The sequence below is a fragment of the Panthera leo genome, chromosome C1 (assembly GCF_018350215.1).
Source record: "Panthera leo isolate Ple1 chromosome C1, P.leo_Ple1_pat1.1, whole genome shotgun sequence".
In the NCBI taxonomy this organism is placed as follows: Eukaryota; Metazoa; Chordata; class Mammalia; order Carnivora; family Felidae; genus Panthera; species Panthera leo.
In genome coordinates, this window is record NC_056686.1 from 27,110,993 (window position 1) to 27,132,275 (window position 21,283).

The following is a 21,283-nucleotide window of genomic DNA, read 5'->3' on the forward strand; positions in this document are numbered from 1 at the left end:
ATGCTGGTGCACACTTACCCCGCCATGGTGAGTAGTCTCGGGGCCCGGGACCCCGAGTGCTGGACCTGCCGGACCTCCGCCTCCAACGAAACCTCGGAGGGAGGGGGCCACAGGGACTCGGCCAGCGGCGGACGGTGCGGGTGCGCGCGCGAGAGACCGCTGTCCCAGCCCGAGGCTCCGGCGCCCGCGGGCCACCCTGGGACAGACCTCAGGCCCCCGGACGCGGGCAGGACGGCAGCCGGATCCCCGCGAGCTGAGGAGGGTCCTCTAGGGCCGAGGTCCTTTCAGCTGCCAGCGGGCCGCCTAACGCGCCCCTCTCCTTCCCCAGGAGCGCCCCGACGGGCTGGGCGCAGCGACAGGCGGGGCCCGCCTGTCGTCCCTGCCCCAGGCGGCCTACGGGCCGGCGCCGCCACTCTGCCACACGCCGGCCGCCGCCGCCGTTGACTTCCAGCCGCCCTACTTCCCGCCGCCCTACCCGCAGCCGCCACTGCCCTACGGCCAGGCGCCCGACGCCGCTGCCGCCTTTCCCCACCTGGCCGGGGACCCGTACGGCGGCCTGGCACCCCTGGCACAGCCGCAGCCTCCCCAGGCCGCCTGGGCCGCGCCCCGCGCCGCCGCCCGCGCCCACGAAGAGCCGCCCGGCCTGCTGGCGCCGCCCGCCCGCGCTCTGGGCCTCGACCCGCGCCGCGACTACGCCACCGCCGTGCCCCGGCTCCTGCAAGGCCTGGCCGACGGGGCGCACGGCCTGGCCGACGCGCCCCTCGGCCTCCCAGGGCTGGCGGCGCCGCCCGGCCTAGAGGACCTGCAGGTGAGGCCTGAACGGTCCGGGATGGGCCAGGACCGGCCGCGGTGATTTTAGGACTTTGGCTGGAGGCACGGTGATGAAGGCGGGCGCCCGACTTTTCTCTCAGCCTGCGACTTCTCACTCCGAGGATGAGTCCCACGTCTGGGTTAGATGCTGCCTGGCCATTAAGGCGTCCTGGCACCGACTCACTGCACGGCAACCCTCGGTGGAGTAAATGGGCAGGGGTTTCGACCACTCCTCTAGCTCTCCGCTGGGCGGCGTGGGGCATCTGAGCCCCCGCTGGGGCAGCCTGTGCCCCCTGAGAGAAGCAGAGGATTTGCCTGTCCAAGGTTCAAAATTCCCCCTTTCACATGGCATGGCGAGGTATCCAGGGCTCCAGCTGCACGGCAGTCCTGGTCCTGCGGGTCACCCCAAGCGTAGGTGGTGAGCAGAGGGCAGAGCAGACAGGACCAAGACCAGGGACTGCAGGAGCTTGGGAAGTGACAGGGGACTAGGTCCACAAGCACCCTTACCACTGCCTCTCCTATTTGCAGGCCATGGATGAGCCGGGAATGAGCCTTCTGGACCAGTCTGTGATCAAGAAAGGTAAGGAACATCGTGCATCTGCCAGGGCAGAACTGGGCCCCCCACCCCATTCCCCAGGGTGGAGACCCATTTCCTTCCCCGTGGAGTTTGCCTCCTATGTGTCGCTGGGTTCAATGGCCAGCGGACCCTCTTACTAGTCCATTAGGGGGGCAGCAAAGCCTGGGGTTCTGGCCAGAGCCTGGGCAGCTGGGCAGGTTGGCATGTTGGCCCCAGAGCCTGCAGCCTGGGGTGGGCTGGGCCTATCTTGCTCACTCTGCTCCCCGGGCCACCCATGCCCCGCAAAGGGGCTTGGCCTCTTTCTATGAAGGGGAGGGCACTTTGGATCTGGAGTTAATTTGCAGAACAAGTTAAACTACTTTCCTGTCTCCTAAGAGGTGGGAATGGGAATGCCATTCCCATGGATTTCATTAAATTATTTCCTCATTACAGAGTCTTACCATTTCCTAGCCTGGCAAGCTTTCCTGTCCAGCAGGGCCTTGGGGTCGATTAGGGGGTGGGAGAAACTCGAGTTTCCCTGAAGAGTCTTCTCTTCTTTCAGGAGCCTCTTTACACATTTAGAGTTATATGAGTTGGTGTGTGAATATCATCAGTTAGTCTGAGTGCAGGAGGGCCAAGGCCTGCTTGCTCCTGGATGTGAGTTCAGGGTCCTGTACATGTCTATATGTTTCTTTCCTAGGTGTCTTTCTGGTATTTCTTGGTGTGTAAGTGTGTCTGTTGCTAAGTGTGTGATGTGTGCCTACTAGGTTAGTGTATATTTCTGAGTGTTTGGGGGTCTCTATGTGTGTATCAAGGTCTTTGTTGTGTCCTGGAATTTGTTTGTTTGTTTGTTTGTTTGTTTGTTTGTTTGTTTGTTTTTGGTGCTGAGGATCTCTAAGCATGTGAGGATCACTCCCTGTGTGTTTTGGTGGGTGTTTGTGTCTCTGCACTGGTAAAAGTCAGGGGTTTGAGACATGCCCTCCAGTGGATTTTCCGGCTTGGGGGACTGGGTTCTGGACGTGCCAGGAAAAGGTGAGAAAGAGAGAGTAAGAGACAGAGAGTCAGAGGGGTACAGGCTTTGGGTGGGCTCCTTAGATTTGGGGTGGGTGTCCTGGGAGGAATTCTATGAAACCTGCAGTGCCTGGGGCAGGTGCTGCTCCTGTGGGATTTGGCTCCAGTTGTTTTTCAAAAGAAAGAATTCAAGCCCAGGCTTTGTTTGCCCTCCCGTGTTGGGGGCTGGAGTGGGATTGGGGGCTGGGGGCTGGACTTCCAGGAGTTGGGGCTGGGTTACCAGGGGCTGGGAGTTAGTTGGACAACCTAGAGTATGGAGGGTGGGGGTGTGGGGGAGGGAAGATGAAGGGACAGGCTTCCTGGAACTTATGTGGGGAGGACGCTGGGAACCCCCGCTTCCTGGAGCAGGAGCTGAGGTTGCAGGCGCTGCGTTGGTTTAGTGGACTTTTTGGAACCCGTCGGAAGTAAGAGCTCGGTCTGCAGTTGGCAAGAAGAGCCTGTCGCTGGGCCCCCAGTTCCCGACTTCTGCCCGGGCTGGAGAGCCTGGGGGGGCAGGGGGGCTAGGCACACTGACTCTCTCGGGGAGGCCAGCCCCTTGCGTTTTGGGAAGGAACTCGGGATCCTCTGCCCTGGGGAAGGGTAGAAGGATCAGCTGGGGCTCTGAGTACCTTAAACCCCAATCCACAAGCAGGTCAGGAAACTGGCTGCAAGGAGGAACTGGAATTGCCCCGAGTTGGTTTCTCTCAAAGGACATCAGCTGCCATAAATTGCGGGTCCTTGGTGTGCGCCGGAATCCCCGACGGCGGTCCTAAGACCGCAGTGAGTGCGGCCGGATTGTCCAGAGGGGCTGCCCGCTGGGCCTCGCGGGGAAGATGTGGGCGCTGGTGCCGCGCCAGACGTCGGGGCCGGGGGCGCACACACCCGCCGCACCGCAGTGCCAGCCTGTCGGTGGGAGAGCGCAGCGAGGTGGAGCGCGGCGACCTGAGCGCCCCATTCCGGACGACGGGTCACACGGCCGGGAGCGCTGCAGCAAAGGGAGAGGGGTGAGAGCCGGGGACCCCTGCGGAGGGGAGGGCCCGGTTCCGTAGCCGCGAGCTTGGGCTTGGGCCCGCGCGCCGCGCCTTTGGGGAGGAGAGAGGGTCAGTGCCGGCGCTTTCGAGCTTTGCAAAAGCCGAGGCAGAGCTGGTCCCGGAGGTCTTGACCTAAGCGGCTGCCTAGGCAGGTGACGGCGCGGAGCCCCTGTGGCTAAGCAGGCGGCCGGGCTTAGAGCCCTGCGCGCAGCGGGCACTTTTCGCCAGGGACTTCCGCTGTCGCTGCGGGACTCGGGGGTGGGGTGGGGCGTGGATTTGCGCCCTTCTTCGCCCTCAGGCCCTACCGATGACATCGGGAGCCCCTGTAATATCTTGAAGACCTCTGACACCTGCCGCGGGTGGTGGGGGCCCCACCGGCCTGCCTGGGCCCTGGAATTACAGAAAGTCATTCTTGGCTGGCTGACGCATCAGATTCCTCCAGCTCCTCCCGGCCCTGGAGGGAGCGGCAGCTGTGTCGCGGGCAGTTGAGATCCTGGGTGCGAAACGGAGGCAACCCCAGCCCTACCCCAGAAGCAGCCTTCCAACCACAGGATATCGCTGGGGAGGGGAGCCTGGAAGCTCCCGAGAGCCCAGACCCTGGTTGTAAAACTTTCGCTACTCTAGGCACTTGTCCTGGAGGGGAGGGAAGCGAAGCCTCCGCCCCCATCACACACTTCCCGGTCTGCTGCCCCTTGCAGCCAGGGTGTGGGTCCGGGGGTGGCAGACGGAGCCGAGGCAGACCCAAGGAGAAGCGAAGAGCCCTCCATTTTCTGCCCATGTTTGTCACCTACAGTTTTGCAATCTTTCCTAGGGGCACAGAAAGCAGGTGGGACTGGTGGGGGAGACAGACCTGGATGGGAACATTCTCTAGCGGAGAAAGGTAGTGAGGCGGATCTCTACTGGTGGCTTGGGAGCTTAGAGGAGGAGCACTGAGTGTCTGAGGCTGGGGGGCTTCCTACAGGAGAGGTTAGGATGGGTCTCCCTAGGTGCATGCGTGTTTGTTGAATGAATGAGCGATGGGTTTTGAAGTCTGAGTGCACCGGGAGAGAGGGTGTACAAAGGGCTATGATATTTTCACCACACTAGGCACAGCATGTGCAAATGCCCTCCACTGTGGAAAAAGCCAGACAGGTTAAACAGGTTGAAATCTGCGGGGTTTCTACAGCCACAGCTGGAGGGGAGTGGTTAAAATGAGAATTAAGAAAAATACCTCCTCCCCACCAGGAGAGTGGGTGGTTGCCTAGTTGAGGGTGGGCTCTGTGGTCCAATCTCTCTCAGGGTCTCCAAGGCAGGGGCTGAGGGAAATAGCCACTCTCTCCTCTGCTCTCCTTGGCTCTTGGGAAGGAAAGGGAGGGGGAGGGTCTGGACTTCCAAGTCCATCTCTACAGGGCCAGGCCTAGGGTGAGGTAAGTGAACTACTCACCTCTGAGGCAAGGTTTAGATAAATAATATATCTCAATGCAATAATTTAAAATAAGAGGTATTGCCAAAAATCCATGATAAACAAAAATCCGAGTTTTGCATAAAGACAGGATCTGATCTGGCACTTCTGCATTCCTGCCTCACTCGCCTCCCAGGCCTCTGCTCCAGCAAGAGACTGAAAAACCAGTGCCCATGCAGACAGAGTTTGGATGGTAGCTGAGGGCCACATGGGACAGGGGAGTGAAGGTTAGCCCGAAGGAAACTTAGCCACCCAGGGGAGATGAGGAGGCTCCAGTGGGCTGGGAGGGGTGTCAATACCCCTCCTGTCTACCTTTCTCCAGCTGCACCCCACTGCCATGGGGACCAGTGTACCCTAAGTGTGGGCTAAGGAGCCACATACATCAGAATCTCTTGGAGATGCTTATTTAAAAATGCAGATTTCCGGGGCGGCTGGGTGGCTCTATGGGTTAAGCAGTTAAGCATCCATCTTTGGCTCAGGTCATGATCTCACAGTTTGTGAGTTCGAGCCCCCGCATCGGGCTCTGTGCCAACAGCTCTGAGCCTGGAGCCTGTTTCAGATTCTGTGTCTCCCTCTCTCCCTGCCCCTCCCCCCTTGCAGTCTGTCTCTCTCAAAAATAAACAAACATTAAAAAAATTTTTAAATGGGGGCGCCTGGGTGGCGCAGTCGGTTAAGCGTCCGACTTCAGCTCAGGTCACGATCTCGCGGTCTGTGAGTTCGAGCCCCGCCTCGGGCTCTGGGCTGATGGCTCAGAGCCTGGAGCCTGCTTCCGATTCTGTGTCTCCCTCTCTCTCTGCCCCTCCCCCATTCATGCTCTGTCTCTCTCTGTCTCAAAAATAAATAAAAACGTTAAAAAAAAATTAAAAAAAAATTTTTAAATGCAGATTTCCTGGGCACCACTCCACACCTATTGAGTGAGAGTCTGTGGAAGTGTGGCCCTGGAACTTGCATTTTTTAACAGATTTGTTGAAGTAAAACTTACATACCTAAAATTCACCCATTTAAGAGTATAATTTGATGATTTTTAGTAAATTTATGGACTTGTGTAGCCATTATCACAATCTGCCTTTTTTTAAAAAGTTCATTTATTTTTGAGAGAGAGAGAGAGAGAGAATGCTAGTGGGGAAGGGCAGAGAGAGGGGGACAGAGAAGATCTGAAGTGGACTCTGCACTGACAGCAAGGAGCCTGATGTGAGGCTTGAACTCACCATCCAAACTGTAAGATCATCTTGACTTGAGCCCAAGTCAAGAGTCAGAGGCTCAACAAACTTAGCTACCCAGGTGGCTCCACAATCTGTCTTAAGACATTTCCATCACCCTCCCCAAAATTCCCTCATTCCCGTTTGTAGTTAATTCTTATTCTCACCTCAAGCCTTAGGCAACCACTGATCTTTCTTTCTATAAATTTGCCTATCCTGGACATGTTATATCAAAGGAATATATAAATATGCAAACGGTGCATCAAGCTTCTTTTACTAAACATAATGTTTTTGAGGTTCATCCGTGTCATAGCAGGTGAGAGTAGTTGGTTTCTTCTCGCGTTGCTGAGCTGTACTCCATTGCACAGAGGAAACACATTTCATGCATCCATTCATCAGCTGACACGTGGATTGTTTCCACTTTTCGGCTACTAGGAATAATGCTGCTGTGATCATTCATATGCATGTCTTTGTGTGGACATATGTTTTCATCCCTCTTAGGTAAATTCCTAAGAATGAAATTGCTGGATGTTATGGTAAGTTTGTATTTCATTTTCTAAGAGACTGGCATGCCATTTTCTAAAGGGGCTCTTCTGTTCTACATTTCCACTAGCAACGTGGGAGGGTTCCAGTTTCTCCACATCTTCACCTACACCTGATTGATTTATAATAGCCATCCTAGTGTACTTCAGTATAGTTTTAATTTGCATTTCCCTAATGACTAACGATATTGAGCACTTTTTCACGTGCTTACTAGCCATTCATGTATCATTTTTAGTGATATCTATTCACATATTGTGACCATTTTCCAGTTGGGTTGTTTATCTTATTATGGAGTTACAAGGCTTCTTTACATATTTTGGATTGTCATCCTTGATCAGATATGTGATTTGCAAATATTTTCTTCAAGTTTATGGCTTGTCTTTTAATTTTCCTAATAGTGTGTTTTTTTTAATTTTTAAAAAATGTTTTATTAATTTTTGAGCGAGAGAAACAGAGTCCAAATTGGGGATGGGCAGAGAGAGAGGGAGACACAGAATCCAAAGCAGGCTCCAGGCTCTGAGCTGTCAGCACAGAGCCTAACATGGGGCTTGAACCCACGAGCTGCGAGATCATGACCTGTGCTGAAGTTGGACACTTAGCCAACTGAGCCATCCAGGTGCTCCCTTAATAATGTCTTTTGAGGTGCAAATATTTTTAATTTTACTGAGTCCACTTTATTTTCTTTTATGGATCATGCTTTTTAGGGTTGTATCCAGGAACTCGTTTCCCAGCAAAAAGATTTTTCTCCTATGTTTTCTTCTAGACGGAATTGAAATTTTAACCAGCCTTCTGGGAGAATCTGTTGCACACTCCCCACATTCAGTGGTCAGACAGTATCTACCACCTGTGGATGGAGTGTGTAGACAGGTGTGAGTCTTGTCTGACGCGTTGAACAACTAGGTGCTCTTGTGTCTGTAGTAGGAGTGTGTGTGTGTAAATGGCTTCTGCTTGTGTGATGGGGGTGGGTGTGGGGTGGGACACCATGAATATACCACTTCAGCCTCGGGAGTCACTGCGGTGTGGGAAGCAAACACCCGTGTCCCTGCTTTGTAGTCTGTGCTAGTTTAATTCTTACCTCCATGACTGTCCCTTTCTCATGCCATCCCCTTCCTAACCTTGGGTTCCGTCCCTCTTGCCATTTTTGAGGGAAGAAGCTCTGAGGACAAGTGGGGGGAAGCAGCAAAGTCTGTCATTTACATACACAAACACACGTCCACCTGTGATGCACCTACACTTAGCAGCACCTGTATTTGCATAAATCCAGCATACACTCTGTTTAACTGTATCAACAGGAGCAAAAGCACTCGCAGATATCCATATGCATGCTGCCACATTCCTACAACACTCAGGAGGGCAGAAACTATGTCTGTGTGTACAGCTGGGGATCAGCGCTCCTTCAGTGAGTAGGTGCACACATGCACAATCTTGCTCCTTGCTCTGTCCGTGACAGGCATCATGGTTTGTGTAGAGTCATTTGTGACACACGTATGCTCACATATGTCCCTGTTTGCACATGCACAAACAGCCCCACACAGCCTCGGTCTCCCTCTTGTCTTATGGGGCCTGGCCTCAGGGAGCCCCTCGTTTGAATAGAAGTTGGGATGGAGGAGGTTGCTGGAGAAGAGAATTTTCTGTTCCTTCTGACTACTCCCTCTGGCTAGGGGTCATGGGAGGGAGGATAGTCATTCTGCCCTTCTTTTTATTTTTAACTTATTAATTTGTAGGGTTTGTTTTTTTAAGTCAAGCTTGAGGTATAAGTAACCTTATGTGTACATTTCTCTGAATTTCGACAAATATAAACATATACTCATATAACTACCACAATACGATATAGGATAGTTCCATCACCCCCAAAAAAGTCCCCTCAAGGCAGAGGGACAGAGGTGAAGAGGGAGCCTGTACACAGGCCTGGGAGACACTGGGGCGGGAGGTGGGGATGGCTCTGGTTGCCTGTCCCGTGTCCATGTGTCTGTTGAGTTAGGATATCTTTGTTCCGCACTCTGGGAGGGGACTGGGATTAGGAAAAGGTCAGCGAGGCAGGATCAGAGCCTGTGTCTAATTAAAATGTTGATATTTTGTCACCAGGGCTTTTTTACATTAATTTATATTTTTTAAAAGATTGGATTAAAGTACCATTTATCGTGCTTGCTGAGTTTTTGGTGCCCCCTTAAATTTTGCTCCCAAGGTGAGTGCCTTACTTGCCTCACCCTAGTTGGTCCTGCTCTGGGGACAGGGAACTTGCCTGGGGTAGAGTGTGTGCTGTTCATTCTCCCTATATTCCACCACCACCACCACCACCACCACCACCACCACCACCCCAACCCCCGCCCTTTTCCACCTCTCCCTCATCTCTTGGCCCCTCCTTGGTGCCTGAGTGGGGACCCCAGGAGGAAGGGCACTTTTACTACCAATCACTAACAAAGGGATGAGGCTCTCCCAGTGCCCACCCTCTCCCCCAATCTGGGCTGTGGGCCATCACTCTTTTTCCCATTTCAGGTTTCAAGGGCCCTTGCTCCACTCATTTATCCCACATTCACTGATGCCCATTTATGCCAAGACCCTGCCCTCAAGGCACTGCTGGCTGGGAGGGAAGACAGCTGTGGAAGCAGACACGAAGGTTCAGTGTGGTAAGGTCAGGGCTGGAGGGAGACAGGAGGCTGGGGTCGTGGGGCCAGGAAGCTATGCCCTGGGGATGGTGCCCGCACTGATACTTGGGAAGGAGGAGGCCTGCTGGGGGTGGGGGTGGGGGTGGGGTGGGGATGGGGATGGACGGTGAGCAGTTCTGTGGGGCTCAAAGAGCTCACACGCTGATGGTCCCCCATCCCAGGTGGCACTTCACTGTGTTCCATGCAGCTTGTGCTGGGTTTTTAAATTCTTGAATTGGTCATCAGGGTTCAAAGGTCCAGAGATTCCACATAGAAATCCAGAATCCTGGTTTCATCAGCAAACAAAGAAACCTGGAGTTCTGGCACTGTTGGTGTGTCCTGAGGGGTAACCCTCAGCCAAGTAGCGGCTTTCCACAGGGCGCCCCCGGTCCCCCACACCTTGCTTACTTGTTACCTGTTGTGCTCCCTCTTTGAAGTCTAGAGCTGCACTGTCCACTGTGGGAGCCACCAGGCACATGTGCCTATTGGGCACCTGAAATGTGGCTAGTCCAAATTAAGATGGTCTATAAATGCAAAACACGCACTGAATTTTGAAGACTAAGTACAAGGAAAGAAGGTAAAATGGCTCATTAGTAATTTTCAAATAGTGATTACGTGTTTCCGTGCTAGTATTTTTGACACGTGGGGGAAAATAAAATATATTAAAATTGACCTCACATGTTTTTTTTTTTACTTAAAAACATTTTTTAGAGATAAGAGTGTGAGCGGGGGAGGGGCAAAGAGAGAGGGAGACACAGAATCCAAAGCAGCTCCAGGCTCTGAGCTGTCAGCACAGAGCCCACACGGGGCTCGAACCCACGAACTGTGGGCTCGAACCCACGAACTGTGAGATCATGACCTGAGCTGATGTCAGAGCCTAACTGACTGAGCCACCCAGGCACCTCTCTTTTCACTTTTTTAAAAATGGGTACTAGGAAACTTGAATTTATATATGTGGCTCACAGTATATTTCTGTTGATCAGTGTGGGTTAAGAGCCTAGAGGACAACTGTGGAACCAGGCAAGAGGGGCAGGCAGCAGCCAGAACACAAAGAGGGTGTTATATGGAAGGCACTATGATTAAGGATGTGAACTTTGGAGTCTGTGATCAGAGTTCAAGACCCATTTCTGCTCCCTACTTGCTGTACCATCCATTCGAATCTCCTGAACTCTTAGTTTCTTCAGTTTGGAATTGGGATGGGTAATAGTATCTACCTCACAGAGCTGTCCACTTGGTATACAGTTGGCACTCATGATAGGCGACATCATTCTGCCTGCATGACGCTGGCATTTGATTCACAGGGAAGTGATGGGCACTGATGGGTTTTAGTCTGGAGGTCAACGTGTTTTGGAAAGACCCCTCTGAAGCAGGGCAGGGAGACCAGAACAGAGCTGTGCCAAATTTGGGGCAGGAAGTGAGTGAGCGTCTGTGCACCTGTGGAGAAGTGACTGCATCCAGGGCCCAGTGGGAAAATGAGAGCCTCAGGGCAAAGTGACGGACAGAATGTGGTGGGAGAGGGCAGTGTGGAGGGCACCACTGAGGCTTCTGGCTGGGGGGCCTGGTGGAAGGTGGGAATGCACATCCAGAGACAGAAAAGCTGGAGGGGCTCTGCCAGGCCGGGAACCGGTCAGCCTTGCTTACCTCTGGGTTCCCTGGCACACGGTGCTCGGCAAATATTTGCTGAATGGCTTAGGGCTAAGAGTGCTGCCTTTGAGGCCACAGTCCAGGGCTTGCTACTGGTTCTCAGTCTAGCAGCTGTGTGATCTCAGGCACACTGCTTCACCTCTCTGGGCTCCAGTCTCCTCATCTATACAATGGGAATAGTAAACATAGCCCCCTCATGGATTGTTCTGAGGATTCAGTGAAGTTATCCATGTAGCACATAGCATAGCGAGTGTTCAGTTAACTGTTGGCCCCAGGCCTCCCACTAATCCACACACACCCCAAACCCACACACAAGGACCACCGTCTCTCCCAAGGCTCTCACTTCCTTGGAGGAAGAGAAGCCCAAGTGGAAGCAAGTACTTCGATTTTTTTCTCTTCCACTTGAGGCTAAGCAAGAGCATGGAGGTTAGACCATGGAAAGAACTTTCTTTCTGAGCCAAGAGCATCTAAGTGGGTTTGAGAAAAGAGTCCCTTCTCTGTCCTACATAGATTAGTAGATAGTTTTGGGGAAAGGGGCTGTGGAGTGTATCTCTTTATTCTTGTCTCCTTGAGCATCCCATAGTGACTTGGTAGGGAGGGGGACAGCATCAGAGGCCTAATGGGGGCATAACCTTCCTGCCCCTGACATATGGGAGTCCAAAGTCTCCAGGCCTTCACTGGTCTGAGGGTGGAATGTGGGGATCACAAGCAGGCAGGGAAGCTGGGGACTCCTTTCGTTTGTGCAGACCTAGCTGGGCCCTGCTGCAGTGACTCAGGGAGCCTGTCTCTGTATTTCCAACCTTCTCTTTGGTTGCACCTGCCCAGACTCCAGGACTCTGCAGAAGCTTTTTGGGTTTTAATAAGGAACCAGCCTCGCTCAGCAAAGGAACGCAGGTTCAGGACCCAGGCAATTCCAGGTTCAATTTCCACCACCCGTTAGCTGAGTGGACTCGAGTGAATCACGTTAACCTCAGCGTGCCCCAGTCTCTTCTTTTGGGAAGCAGGGACAGTAGGATAGCCCTCAAGCGCTGTGATGTTTAGACTCAGCTGTGTGCCTGCATGTGGCACGGTGCCCAGCACACAGTCAGTGCTTCCTCGACTCTCCCACTGCACAGCTGGCTAGAGCCGGTGCCCTGTGGTCCCTGGCTCAGTGTTTCTCTCTCCCTTGCTCTTGCTTCTGTTCTGCAGTTCCCATCCCCTCCAAAGCCAGCAGCCTCTCGGCCCTCTCACTGGCCAAAGACAGCCTGGTTGGTGGCATCACGAACCCCAGTGAGGTCTTCTGCTCTGTGCCAGGCCGGCTCTCTCTGCTCAGCTCGACGTCCAAGTACAAGGTGACGGTGGGGGAGGTCCAGCGGCGACTCTCACCTCCCGAGTGCCTCAATGCCTCCCTCCTGGGCGGTGTCCTTCGCAGGTAGGACAGTCAGCCCACAGTTCCCTGCCCAAATCCGAGGTCATTTCACATCTCCTTAGGGGAGCAGAGAGGGGCCAGTCTCACCCCAGGCCACAGCCTCATCTCCATTTCTGCCTCCTTGGGGAACTGTGCCTGTTCTGGGGGGCAGGCCCAGGTCCCCAGCAGCTCCTACAGGTCTGTGGGCTTGGGGGTGGAGGTGGGGAAAGAAGCCTGGTCACAGAGAAGGGATGGAGGGCTTAACCATTTTGGGCAGAATGGACAAGGCTGGGTCTGGAGAAGAGAAAATGCTGTCTTATCCCCTGCCCCAAGGAAGGGACACCCCATTCCCTGTGGAGCATGGACCTCTCTGGTGTGTTTGTGTTTTGAAGTCCATGGTCTGTCTTCATAGTTTGGTGTCTGTCCCTCTCTGTGCACATCCTTGTGCCTGGGTCGAGTAGTTGTGCGTCAGGGCTGGGAGTTTTGATGTGTCTGAGGACAGTGTGTGTGTGGGGGGGAGGGGGGGACAGCCAGAAGTATATGTTCTCATGAGTGTGGGTTTCCTGTGTTACTTCTAGTGGGGTGTGTTGGCTGGAGTGTGTCCTGCTCTGTGTGTGATTGCACGTGCTTCTGGAGGTAGACATATGTGTGTTTACAGGTCTGTAGCTCTGTGTGGAGGCTGCATTTGTGCACATGTGGGCGTATCTCTATTCTTGGTCTCTTTGAGCACCCCAGAGAGGCTTGTATGAGTCCATGACTGTCAATACGTATGTCCCTGGGATCCTGGCTTGGTGTGAACATGTGTTTCTGTGTCCCTGAGTGTCTAAGTCTGCGTGTGTCTGCATATGCCTGACTCTGTGGGTATGTGTGTGTGTTGTTATTGCCCTGGGTGTGTGTTCATTTGTGTGTGTTTATATATGTGTCCCTGGGTGACTGTGTGTCCCTATGTCTCTCTGTGTGCATGTTCTGCACATGGGTCTGTGTGTCCCTGGGTATCTGTGTATGGCTCAGATTGTATGCTCAAGTGGGGAAAAAGGACCCCAAGATTCTGGCCTACCCTTCCCTGCCCCAGGCTATCCCTGCTGTTGAGAGGATTGGAGAGATATGAGTAGCTCTTACAGCAGGGTGCTAGACCCCCCACCCCCATCTTGGCTGCAAAGCCAGTGAGGTTAGGAAGATATTGGGAAGAGGCTGAGAGAGGCCCCTGAACATCCCCAGGGCCAGACCCAAGCCTTGGCACAGGCTGTTGGAGGCAGAAAGGGCCTGTTGGGATCACTTAGACATATGCTTCTTTCTTGTCTTCATAGTGTCTGTTTGTCTCTCTCCCCTGTGCATGTCAAGGGCCAAGTCCAAGAATGGGGGCCGCTGCCTGCGCGAACGGCTAGAGAAGATTGGGCTCAATTTGCCAGCTGGCCGTCGCAAGGCCGCCAATGTGACACTTCTGACTTCACTGGTGGAGGGTGAGTGAGGCCTGAGGATGGGTGTCAGTGTGAGCATGAGGGGAACTATGTCACCCAGTGTGACAGCGTGTGGCTGTCCCTGAGACAAGAGGGTGTGTCATGTATGAGTAAGGGGTGTGTGTGATACATGTGTATAGTCTTTATGTGCATGGGCATGCGTACACATGCAGGTGCATGGGGGTGAGGTGGGGGTAGGGGAGGCGTGGCCAGTGTTTGGAGGTGGTAAAGGGATGAGGAGGTAAAAGTCCCTTCCCTGGACATTGACAACTCTGGGCTCGATCATCTCAACCCCAGGCTCTGGGATACATGGTGGCCTCAGCTGCCACCCCTGAGCTCAGAGACCATCCTCCGCGGCCCCAAGAGCAACGAGATTAGGTCTGAGGCTGCTCTGGGAGGGAAACCATAGGAAGTATCTATAGAAGCAGGATGGGGCAGAATAGCCCCTGGCCAGGGGGTCTGAGGTCCAAGGCTGTGCTCCAGGCTCAGAGGTACACCTGGCTGTAGTGACAGCTCATTGCTCTGCCTCTCCTCCCCACAGGAGAGGCCGTGCACCTGGCCCGAGACTTTGGCTACGTCTGTGAGACTGAGTTCCCAGCCAAGGCAGCTGCCGAGTACCTGTGCCGACAGCACGCTGACCCCGGGGAACTGCACAGCCGCAAGAGCATGCTGCTGGCCGCCAAGTGAGTGAGGGTGCCACGCATGGGTGCTTTGGGGCACCATGCACAGGCTGTCATGGGCGCCATGCATAGGCACGTGTAGGTGCAATGCAGACACAAACACCAAGCATGGGTGCGCTGGACACCACTCACATGTACACATGATGTGCAAGTGGCCCCACAGGGACACACATGGACACGTGAACATTTCTGGGTTCTATGCATCAGCAAAAATGGTGTCACAGCCAGGCTTACATAGGCCCATGTGTGCGTCCCACACGTCCGTACACTGCCCCATGGCATCACCAGCCCCAGTCCCAACATGGTGGTCTTGCTTCCCCTGCCTAAGCCTTGCCCATAGGCCCTTTTGCTCCAGTGACTTCCCTCAGGGAACCAAGACATACCGAGCTGCAAGTTGACCCTCTCTTGTCCTTGCTTCACACCTGACCCCTCTGCAAATCCCCTTGGTGGCTCCCTCACCACCACTCACATGCTACAACCTCAACTCTGGTCTCCTAATCTCACTCCTAGACCTCATCCCAGTGCCCAACCATTCCCTCAGATTTCCTGCACATGCACTGCTCCTCTGCCCGAGAACCTTCAATGCCCCCCCGCCCCCAGCTACTGCATTGATTTTCAAACTACGTTCTGTGCGATGCCTTAAGGCCTACTTAATGAACTGGTATTCCATTCAGATTTCATTTTTAGAAGGGTCCCATTGCAAGAAGAGGCAGAAAGAGGTAAGAAGGGTTAAGTCCAGACTCCTTTGAGGACCCTACAATCTGGCCAGCCCAAACCCCACCCACCGCAACTGACTTTCTGGCTGTATCCTGCCCTCACACCTGCTGCTTAGAACAACATCCAGTCCCCCACCTCCACTCTCCCTCCTTCAGGGCTTCTAAGGCAGAAATGGAGTCACAGACTCAAAGAACTGCTGTGTCTCCTGGGACGTTTGAGTTCATATCGTAGCTGGAGAAACATATCCAGGACAGGGCTCTCCTCGCTCATTCATCAATGAACTCATCAACTCTGGGGCCTGGTCATGTGTAAAATGCTGACTGGCTTCCACAGTGATGCAGAAGTGAGACAGGAGTTATGTTCTCCTGCCTGAGCCACATGCAGGATGCAAAGAAATGAATAGTGGCCATGAACTGGAGCTAGACTCAAATCCCAGCTTAGTCACTTGGGCAGGTCACCAAACCTATCTGAAACCAGTTTTCTTACGTGGTGAGAATGGTTAATAACAGTATGTATCTGTTGTGAGGATTAAGTGAGATGACGCATACAGTGTTCTTGGCACAGCATCTAGGCTTCAATTCATATTCACCACTAACTATTATTTTAGTTCTTCAAGGCAGATTCTGGATTGTTCCCTAATTATTTCAAATAAAAAGCTCTGTGAAGCACTGGGTGTTGGGATGGGAGTGGGGAAGGGATCAAGGAAAGCTTCCTGGATAAGGTAGTAGAGCTGGATTGTGAATGTGGGTAGGACATCTACAGGCAGAGATTGTAGGGTATTGGCATATGCCATTTACTAGCTGTGTGACATTGGGCAAGTCAGTTAATGTCTCCAAACCAGTTTCCTTTTCTGTAAAATGGGTATGACCATCATTTGCAGACTATTGACAGTGTCAGCAATCATAAATATATAAAAATTGCCCTGCACACAGTACGTCCTTCTCTCAGCTCAGACCTTTGTCCTCTAACCTCCACCCCTGCTTCCTCCCTCCACCAGGCAGATCTGCAAGGAGTTTGCAGATTTGATGGCTCAGGATCGCTCACCACTGGGCAACAGCCGCCCAGCACTCATCCTGGAGCCCGGAGTACAGAGTTGCCTGACACACTTTAGCCTTATCACCCATGGCTTTGGTGGGCCCGCCATCTGTGCTGCCCTTTCTGCCTTCCAGAACTACTTGCTGGAGTCACTCAAGGGGCTGGACAAGATGTTTCTAAGTGGTGCGGGCAGTGGGCATGGTGACACCAAGGCTTCAGAGAAGGATGCCAAGCACAGGAAATAAATGCTTCTTCCACTGCCTCATCCCAGAGTGTTTCCCAAGGCCTGAAATGAGGCCTTAGTTCCTGGGGGTGGGCCTGAACGGATTAAAAGGTGGAGCTTGAGTCAGGCCAGAAAGAGAACATTCATCCAGAGACCGTGGGTGAGAGGGAGAAGGGGAGGTGGCCTCTCTGTGATGGTTTGTTGGTAAGTTAAGGGCCCAGATGTCTGTCGCATGGGTGCAATTTTCTGACCATTGATTGCTGAGAAGTGCTTGGACAGGGAATTGGCATGGAGAAGCCTGGTTTTGTGGCTGAGCCCTGTGCCTCAGGGCACCTGGGCAGCGGTGGATACTCCTAGAGGCCAAAACCTTGCTGTTTTTACTGATGGCAGGAGGGAAATTGTTAACCAGAGGTGCTGAGGAGTTGGTGGCCTCATCCCAGAATCTCCTACCCCCAGCAAAGGGGTGCTGGCAGGGGGCCCCCGTGGGTTTCTTGGAACCATCCCACTCTTGGAAAGAAGTGGGTGGGAGGAAACCCCAAGGAGCAAAGATAAAGCACAAATTACAGAACTTGAATCCAGGCTGCACTTCACAGTCCTGTTGCTGTTTGTCCTATTTATTTATGTGTGTTGTAATTAAATTTGAAAGTTTAAAAATGTCGAGCGCAACTTATTTATCCCAATGAGTGGAGGACTCATTTCACTGTTTTCTGCTTACGCACCAAGACGTCCGGCTGGACCAGCATGGAGAGGGAGTTTTTGCTCGCAAAGGGCTGTGGGTGGGCCGGGAAGGAAGAAAGATTGTATCAGGGACCCTGAGGTTGTCATGGGGATTTTGTACTTGCTGTTGTTTCTCTTGACCCTGCAGTCCATGTACCTCTTTGACTCTCCGATGGCTTTCTCATTCTTAATAAAACCTATTCATTGGGTATGAAACCTCCCTGTCCTTCTTCAGCCCAGGCCTGGATTGCCTCTCAAGAGAGCAAGGGGCCTCTAAGGAGGAATCACTGGAAGGGGCTGTGGGCACCTCTCTGTGAGGGGGTATAGAGAGTGGGTCTGTTTGCTGTGTCAGCATCTGTTACTTCTGTGTGTGTGTGTGTGTGTGTGTGTGTGTGTGTCCCTGATGCTAATTCGGCTCTTTTTGAGGATTTCATTCGCTAGGCATCTTTTCTTTCCTGTATCCATCAGTCTCTCCATCTACACAATCATCTACTACATCACTCCCCAAAGCACTCACGTTCTAGGGTCTCTTCCCCATTTATTTCCCTTGCAGTTAAAAGTTTTTGAAAGATTGCTATACCTCTACCTCCACTTCCTCACCCCCAATTCACTCTTTAACCCACTTCAATCTGGATTTTACCCCCACCAGTCTATCGAAATCCACTCAGCAAGGTGATCAACAGCCACAATGTCAAATCCAAAGGGCTTTTTCTCTGGACTTAGCAGCACTTGATAGGCTGACCACTTTCTCTTTTTTGAAACTCTCTTCTCTGTGGCTCCCAAATTCTGGTTTTCTCCGACTTCCATGGTTCCAACTCTGGCTCGTTCTCTACTTGACCTCTGTTGGTGTTCCCTGGGGACTTCCGCCTGAACTCGAGGCTTGCATGTGTATCAGGATGTGTGTCTCCACTGGATTGTCTACCAGGCATCTCAAATTTATGTCCAAAATGGAGCAAGTGACCAGGTTCTCAAATCTTGACCTGCTCCACAGTTTCCCTCTCAGTAAATGGTACCACTCCCCACCCAGCTGCTCAAGCTGGAAATGGAGGAGTCCTGTTTCTTTCCCTACACCCAATGCATCAGAAGGTCCATCCTCTTTTATCTCCTCTGCCACTACCCTCGTCCTCAGGACTACTGAAGTAACTTTCAACTGGTCTATTTTTACTGGTACACCTTCATACTAAGCCCTGCAATGACCTGGACTTTGTCTACTTCCAACCTTCAACTATTCTCTTCATCATTCCCTTTGCTCTAGCCACACTAGTTTCCTTTTTGTTGCTTAGTTTTGTGCCTCAGGGTCATTGCACTCACTGTTCTCTTTGCCTGGAATGCTCTTCCCCAGTTCTTTGCAGGTGTGTCATCAGACAAAGATGCTGGGAGTTAAGGGAACATAAAGTCCAGGAAGCATCTCCTAGGGAAAGGTCCAAAGATGTGATTTCTTTTCCCAAGAAGGTTCACTGCTTCATCCCACCCATATGAAAGGAGGAATGGAGGAAAGGCTGGAAGTATGTATGCTCTGCTTTAACCAAAGCCCTGGGCCTGGCAAGAGACACTCAACCACTAAAGCTGTTTGAGACTACAGGAAGTTGAGGGGATTAAATGAAATAACAGACATATAGCACTTAAACAATGCTCAGCACGTGGTAATAAATCAATAAAAGGCTGTAAATATCTCTAAGGTGAACATGGAGGGAACCAGTTTATCATCAACCATTCAGTGCTGGACAACTTTCCCTAAGTTAACCATGTAGTCCTCACCAAGTTCTATTTTAGGGATAAAATTCTACCTCTGAGCAACTTGACCAAGGTCAGAGAGCAAGTAAGAGGGGCTCATACAGGTCTGTCTCTTCCACCCCTCCATTCCCACTGCTCCACATGCCCTCTGCAAAGGTGCTCTCAGGTCTGAGTCAAACAAAAGTAGGTTCTCCAGCCCTTTGGGCCCTAAGGCTCTTGTCCTCCAGTATATGGTCAAGATGGTAACAGTACAGAGGCAGGAGTATACTGTGGAGAACATAAGTGGCATAAGAAGCTTCTAATGAGGTCTCAGAATTTGACTCTTCCCAGTTAACTTCTGTTTGTTCGTGATTCCACAGCAAATTAAATTGTGTTTTATCCCCTGACAAACTGGGTCTACCCCTAAGGAAAAGTAGATGATGATTAAAGAAAAAGTATATACAGATTACATGACTTCTTTCTCACAAAGCAAGTAGCTGTGAATTAAATGGAGTATTTAGACTAGGTAAGCATCAATGTTTTGAGTTCATACTCATTTCTTTAAACCTTTTTTAAAATGTTTTATTTATTTTTGAGAGAGCACAAGTGGGGAAGGGGCAGAGAGACAGAAGGACAGAGGATCCGAAGCGGGCTCCACACTGATAGCAGTGAGCCCAGTATGGGGCTTGAACTCAGTGAACTGCGAGATCATGACCTGAGCCAAAGTCAGATGCTCAACCAACTGAGCCACCCTAAGTGCCCCATATTCATTTGTCTTAAAGGGTCACGGTGCTCCTGAAGGAATGAGTAGCCTTTGACCACCTTCCCTCTTTGAAACCTCATGAAGTTAGGTGAGTGAGGCTGAGCAGCAGGCCTTTCTCCTGTCAAACACAACCTCCTAACACACAGAGGAGCTAAGTGAGCAGCAGACAATTAGGATACTGAGAACTTTTGCCTGCGTCGAGCAAAGGGCCCAGACAAAGAACAGTGAAAGGACTCTGGGCTTCAGGCAGAGCAGGCTCAGCCATTGGTGCTGAGCTGGGAAGCCAAGCATTTCTCAAGCTCTCTCATCACCCTCCCCCACCACTCAGAGGTTCCTTGTCCGCTTCTCCAAACTCTTTACTAGTCAGGGCTCAGCTTCCCTACCCTGAGGCAAACCAGCTGTTCTCCTCTCCAACCTATCTCCTCTACCCCACGAAGGAATAGATTGCTTTCTGTGTATTAATCACCTGAAAGCAGATGGGAACCAATCGGAAGACCATTCTGAGCAGTTTGGGCATGAGTGTTAAACAATCAGTGAATTCCCAGTGTTTTTCAAACTCCAGGAAATCAATTTAGAGGGATACAGCTGGCATTAAAATAATTAACTCTGGTGGAAGAAAACAGATGAGAAAACAGCGTATTGCATTATGACTCAATCACACACATATACATTATCTGTAAGAAAAATTTCAAGAAGCAATGCTTACCCTTCCAGTGGGCATATACAGGTGTGAAGTCATAAATGTATGTTGAGGCCATGGAAATTCAGTTGGATCACGGGCTTTATGAAGTATGAAAGAGGGAAAAGAAACTGGGGAGCTAGCATGGGAGAGGATTATGAAATGCCTCACATGTCAAACTAAAGAACTGGGTTTTATTCTAGAAACAGTGGAAAACCATCAAAGTTTTAAGTGAAAAGATGTATGGATGGTCAAATTTGTAGAGTACAGAGAAAGAACTAGAGAGGAAAAAGATTAAAAGTAGAGAAGGTAGGAGGCTGTTAAAATAGTCCAGGAAAGAAGGTGAATGATAAACCAGAATACTTGGGAGTTTTACTAAAAGAGATTTAGGAAGTAAAACTGCTACAACTCAGTGACTATGTGAAGGAAGGAGAAAAAGGCACCAAAAATGGTGCCTAGCTAAGTGCAATGTGGCATCCTGAACTGTATTCCAGAACAGAAAAAGGACATTCATGGGAAAATGGGTAAAATCTGAATAAAAGTCAGAGCTAATACTAATCTACTAATCAATATTGGTTTTAGTTTTTGACAAATGCACAGTGGCTATGTAAGATGTTAACCTAAGGGGGAGCCAGGGGAGAGGTAGAAGGAAACATTGCATTATCTTGTGCAATTTTATATAAAACCAAATTTATTCTAAATTAAGTTTCTTAAAAATAAATGATGCCAGGGTGCCTGGCTGGCTCAGTCGGTAGAGCATCTGATGCTGGAGGTGAGATGCTTAGGAGTAAGTTGATCTGGGGCTCAGAAAAGAGATATGGATTGGAGAAAGGAGACTGGAGTTAGGGTAGGCTGGTGGACTTACCCAGCTTGCCCTGGGGACAATTCAAAGACAGAGAACCATTTCATTCCTGATGACGCATGCATGCAGAATAACAAGTTTATTCCTGGTGAGCAGTGGATGCAGTATCACAGTGATTATATACTTACCGC

The 21,283-nt window shown here is 51.6% G+C and overlaps 1 protein-coding gene across 1 annotated transcript; it reads left to right on the plus strand.

Moving 5' to 3' along the window:
- TFAP2E (transcription factor AP-2 epsilon) lies at positions 1–16,440 on the plus strand. Its single transcript, XM_042952235.1, has 7 exons — positions 1–27; positions 329–808; positions 1,339–1,390; positions 12,108–12,330; positions 13,648–13,766; positions 14,305–14,446; positions 16,158–16,440. The coding sequence occupies exons 1-7, from the start codon at positions 1–3 to the stop codon at positions 16,438–16,440; spliced, it is 1,326 nt and encodes a 441-aa protein (XP_042808169.1).
- Positions 16,441–21,283: the final 4,843 nt, after the last annotated feature.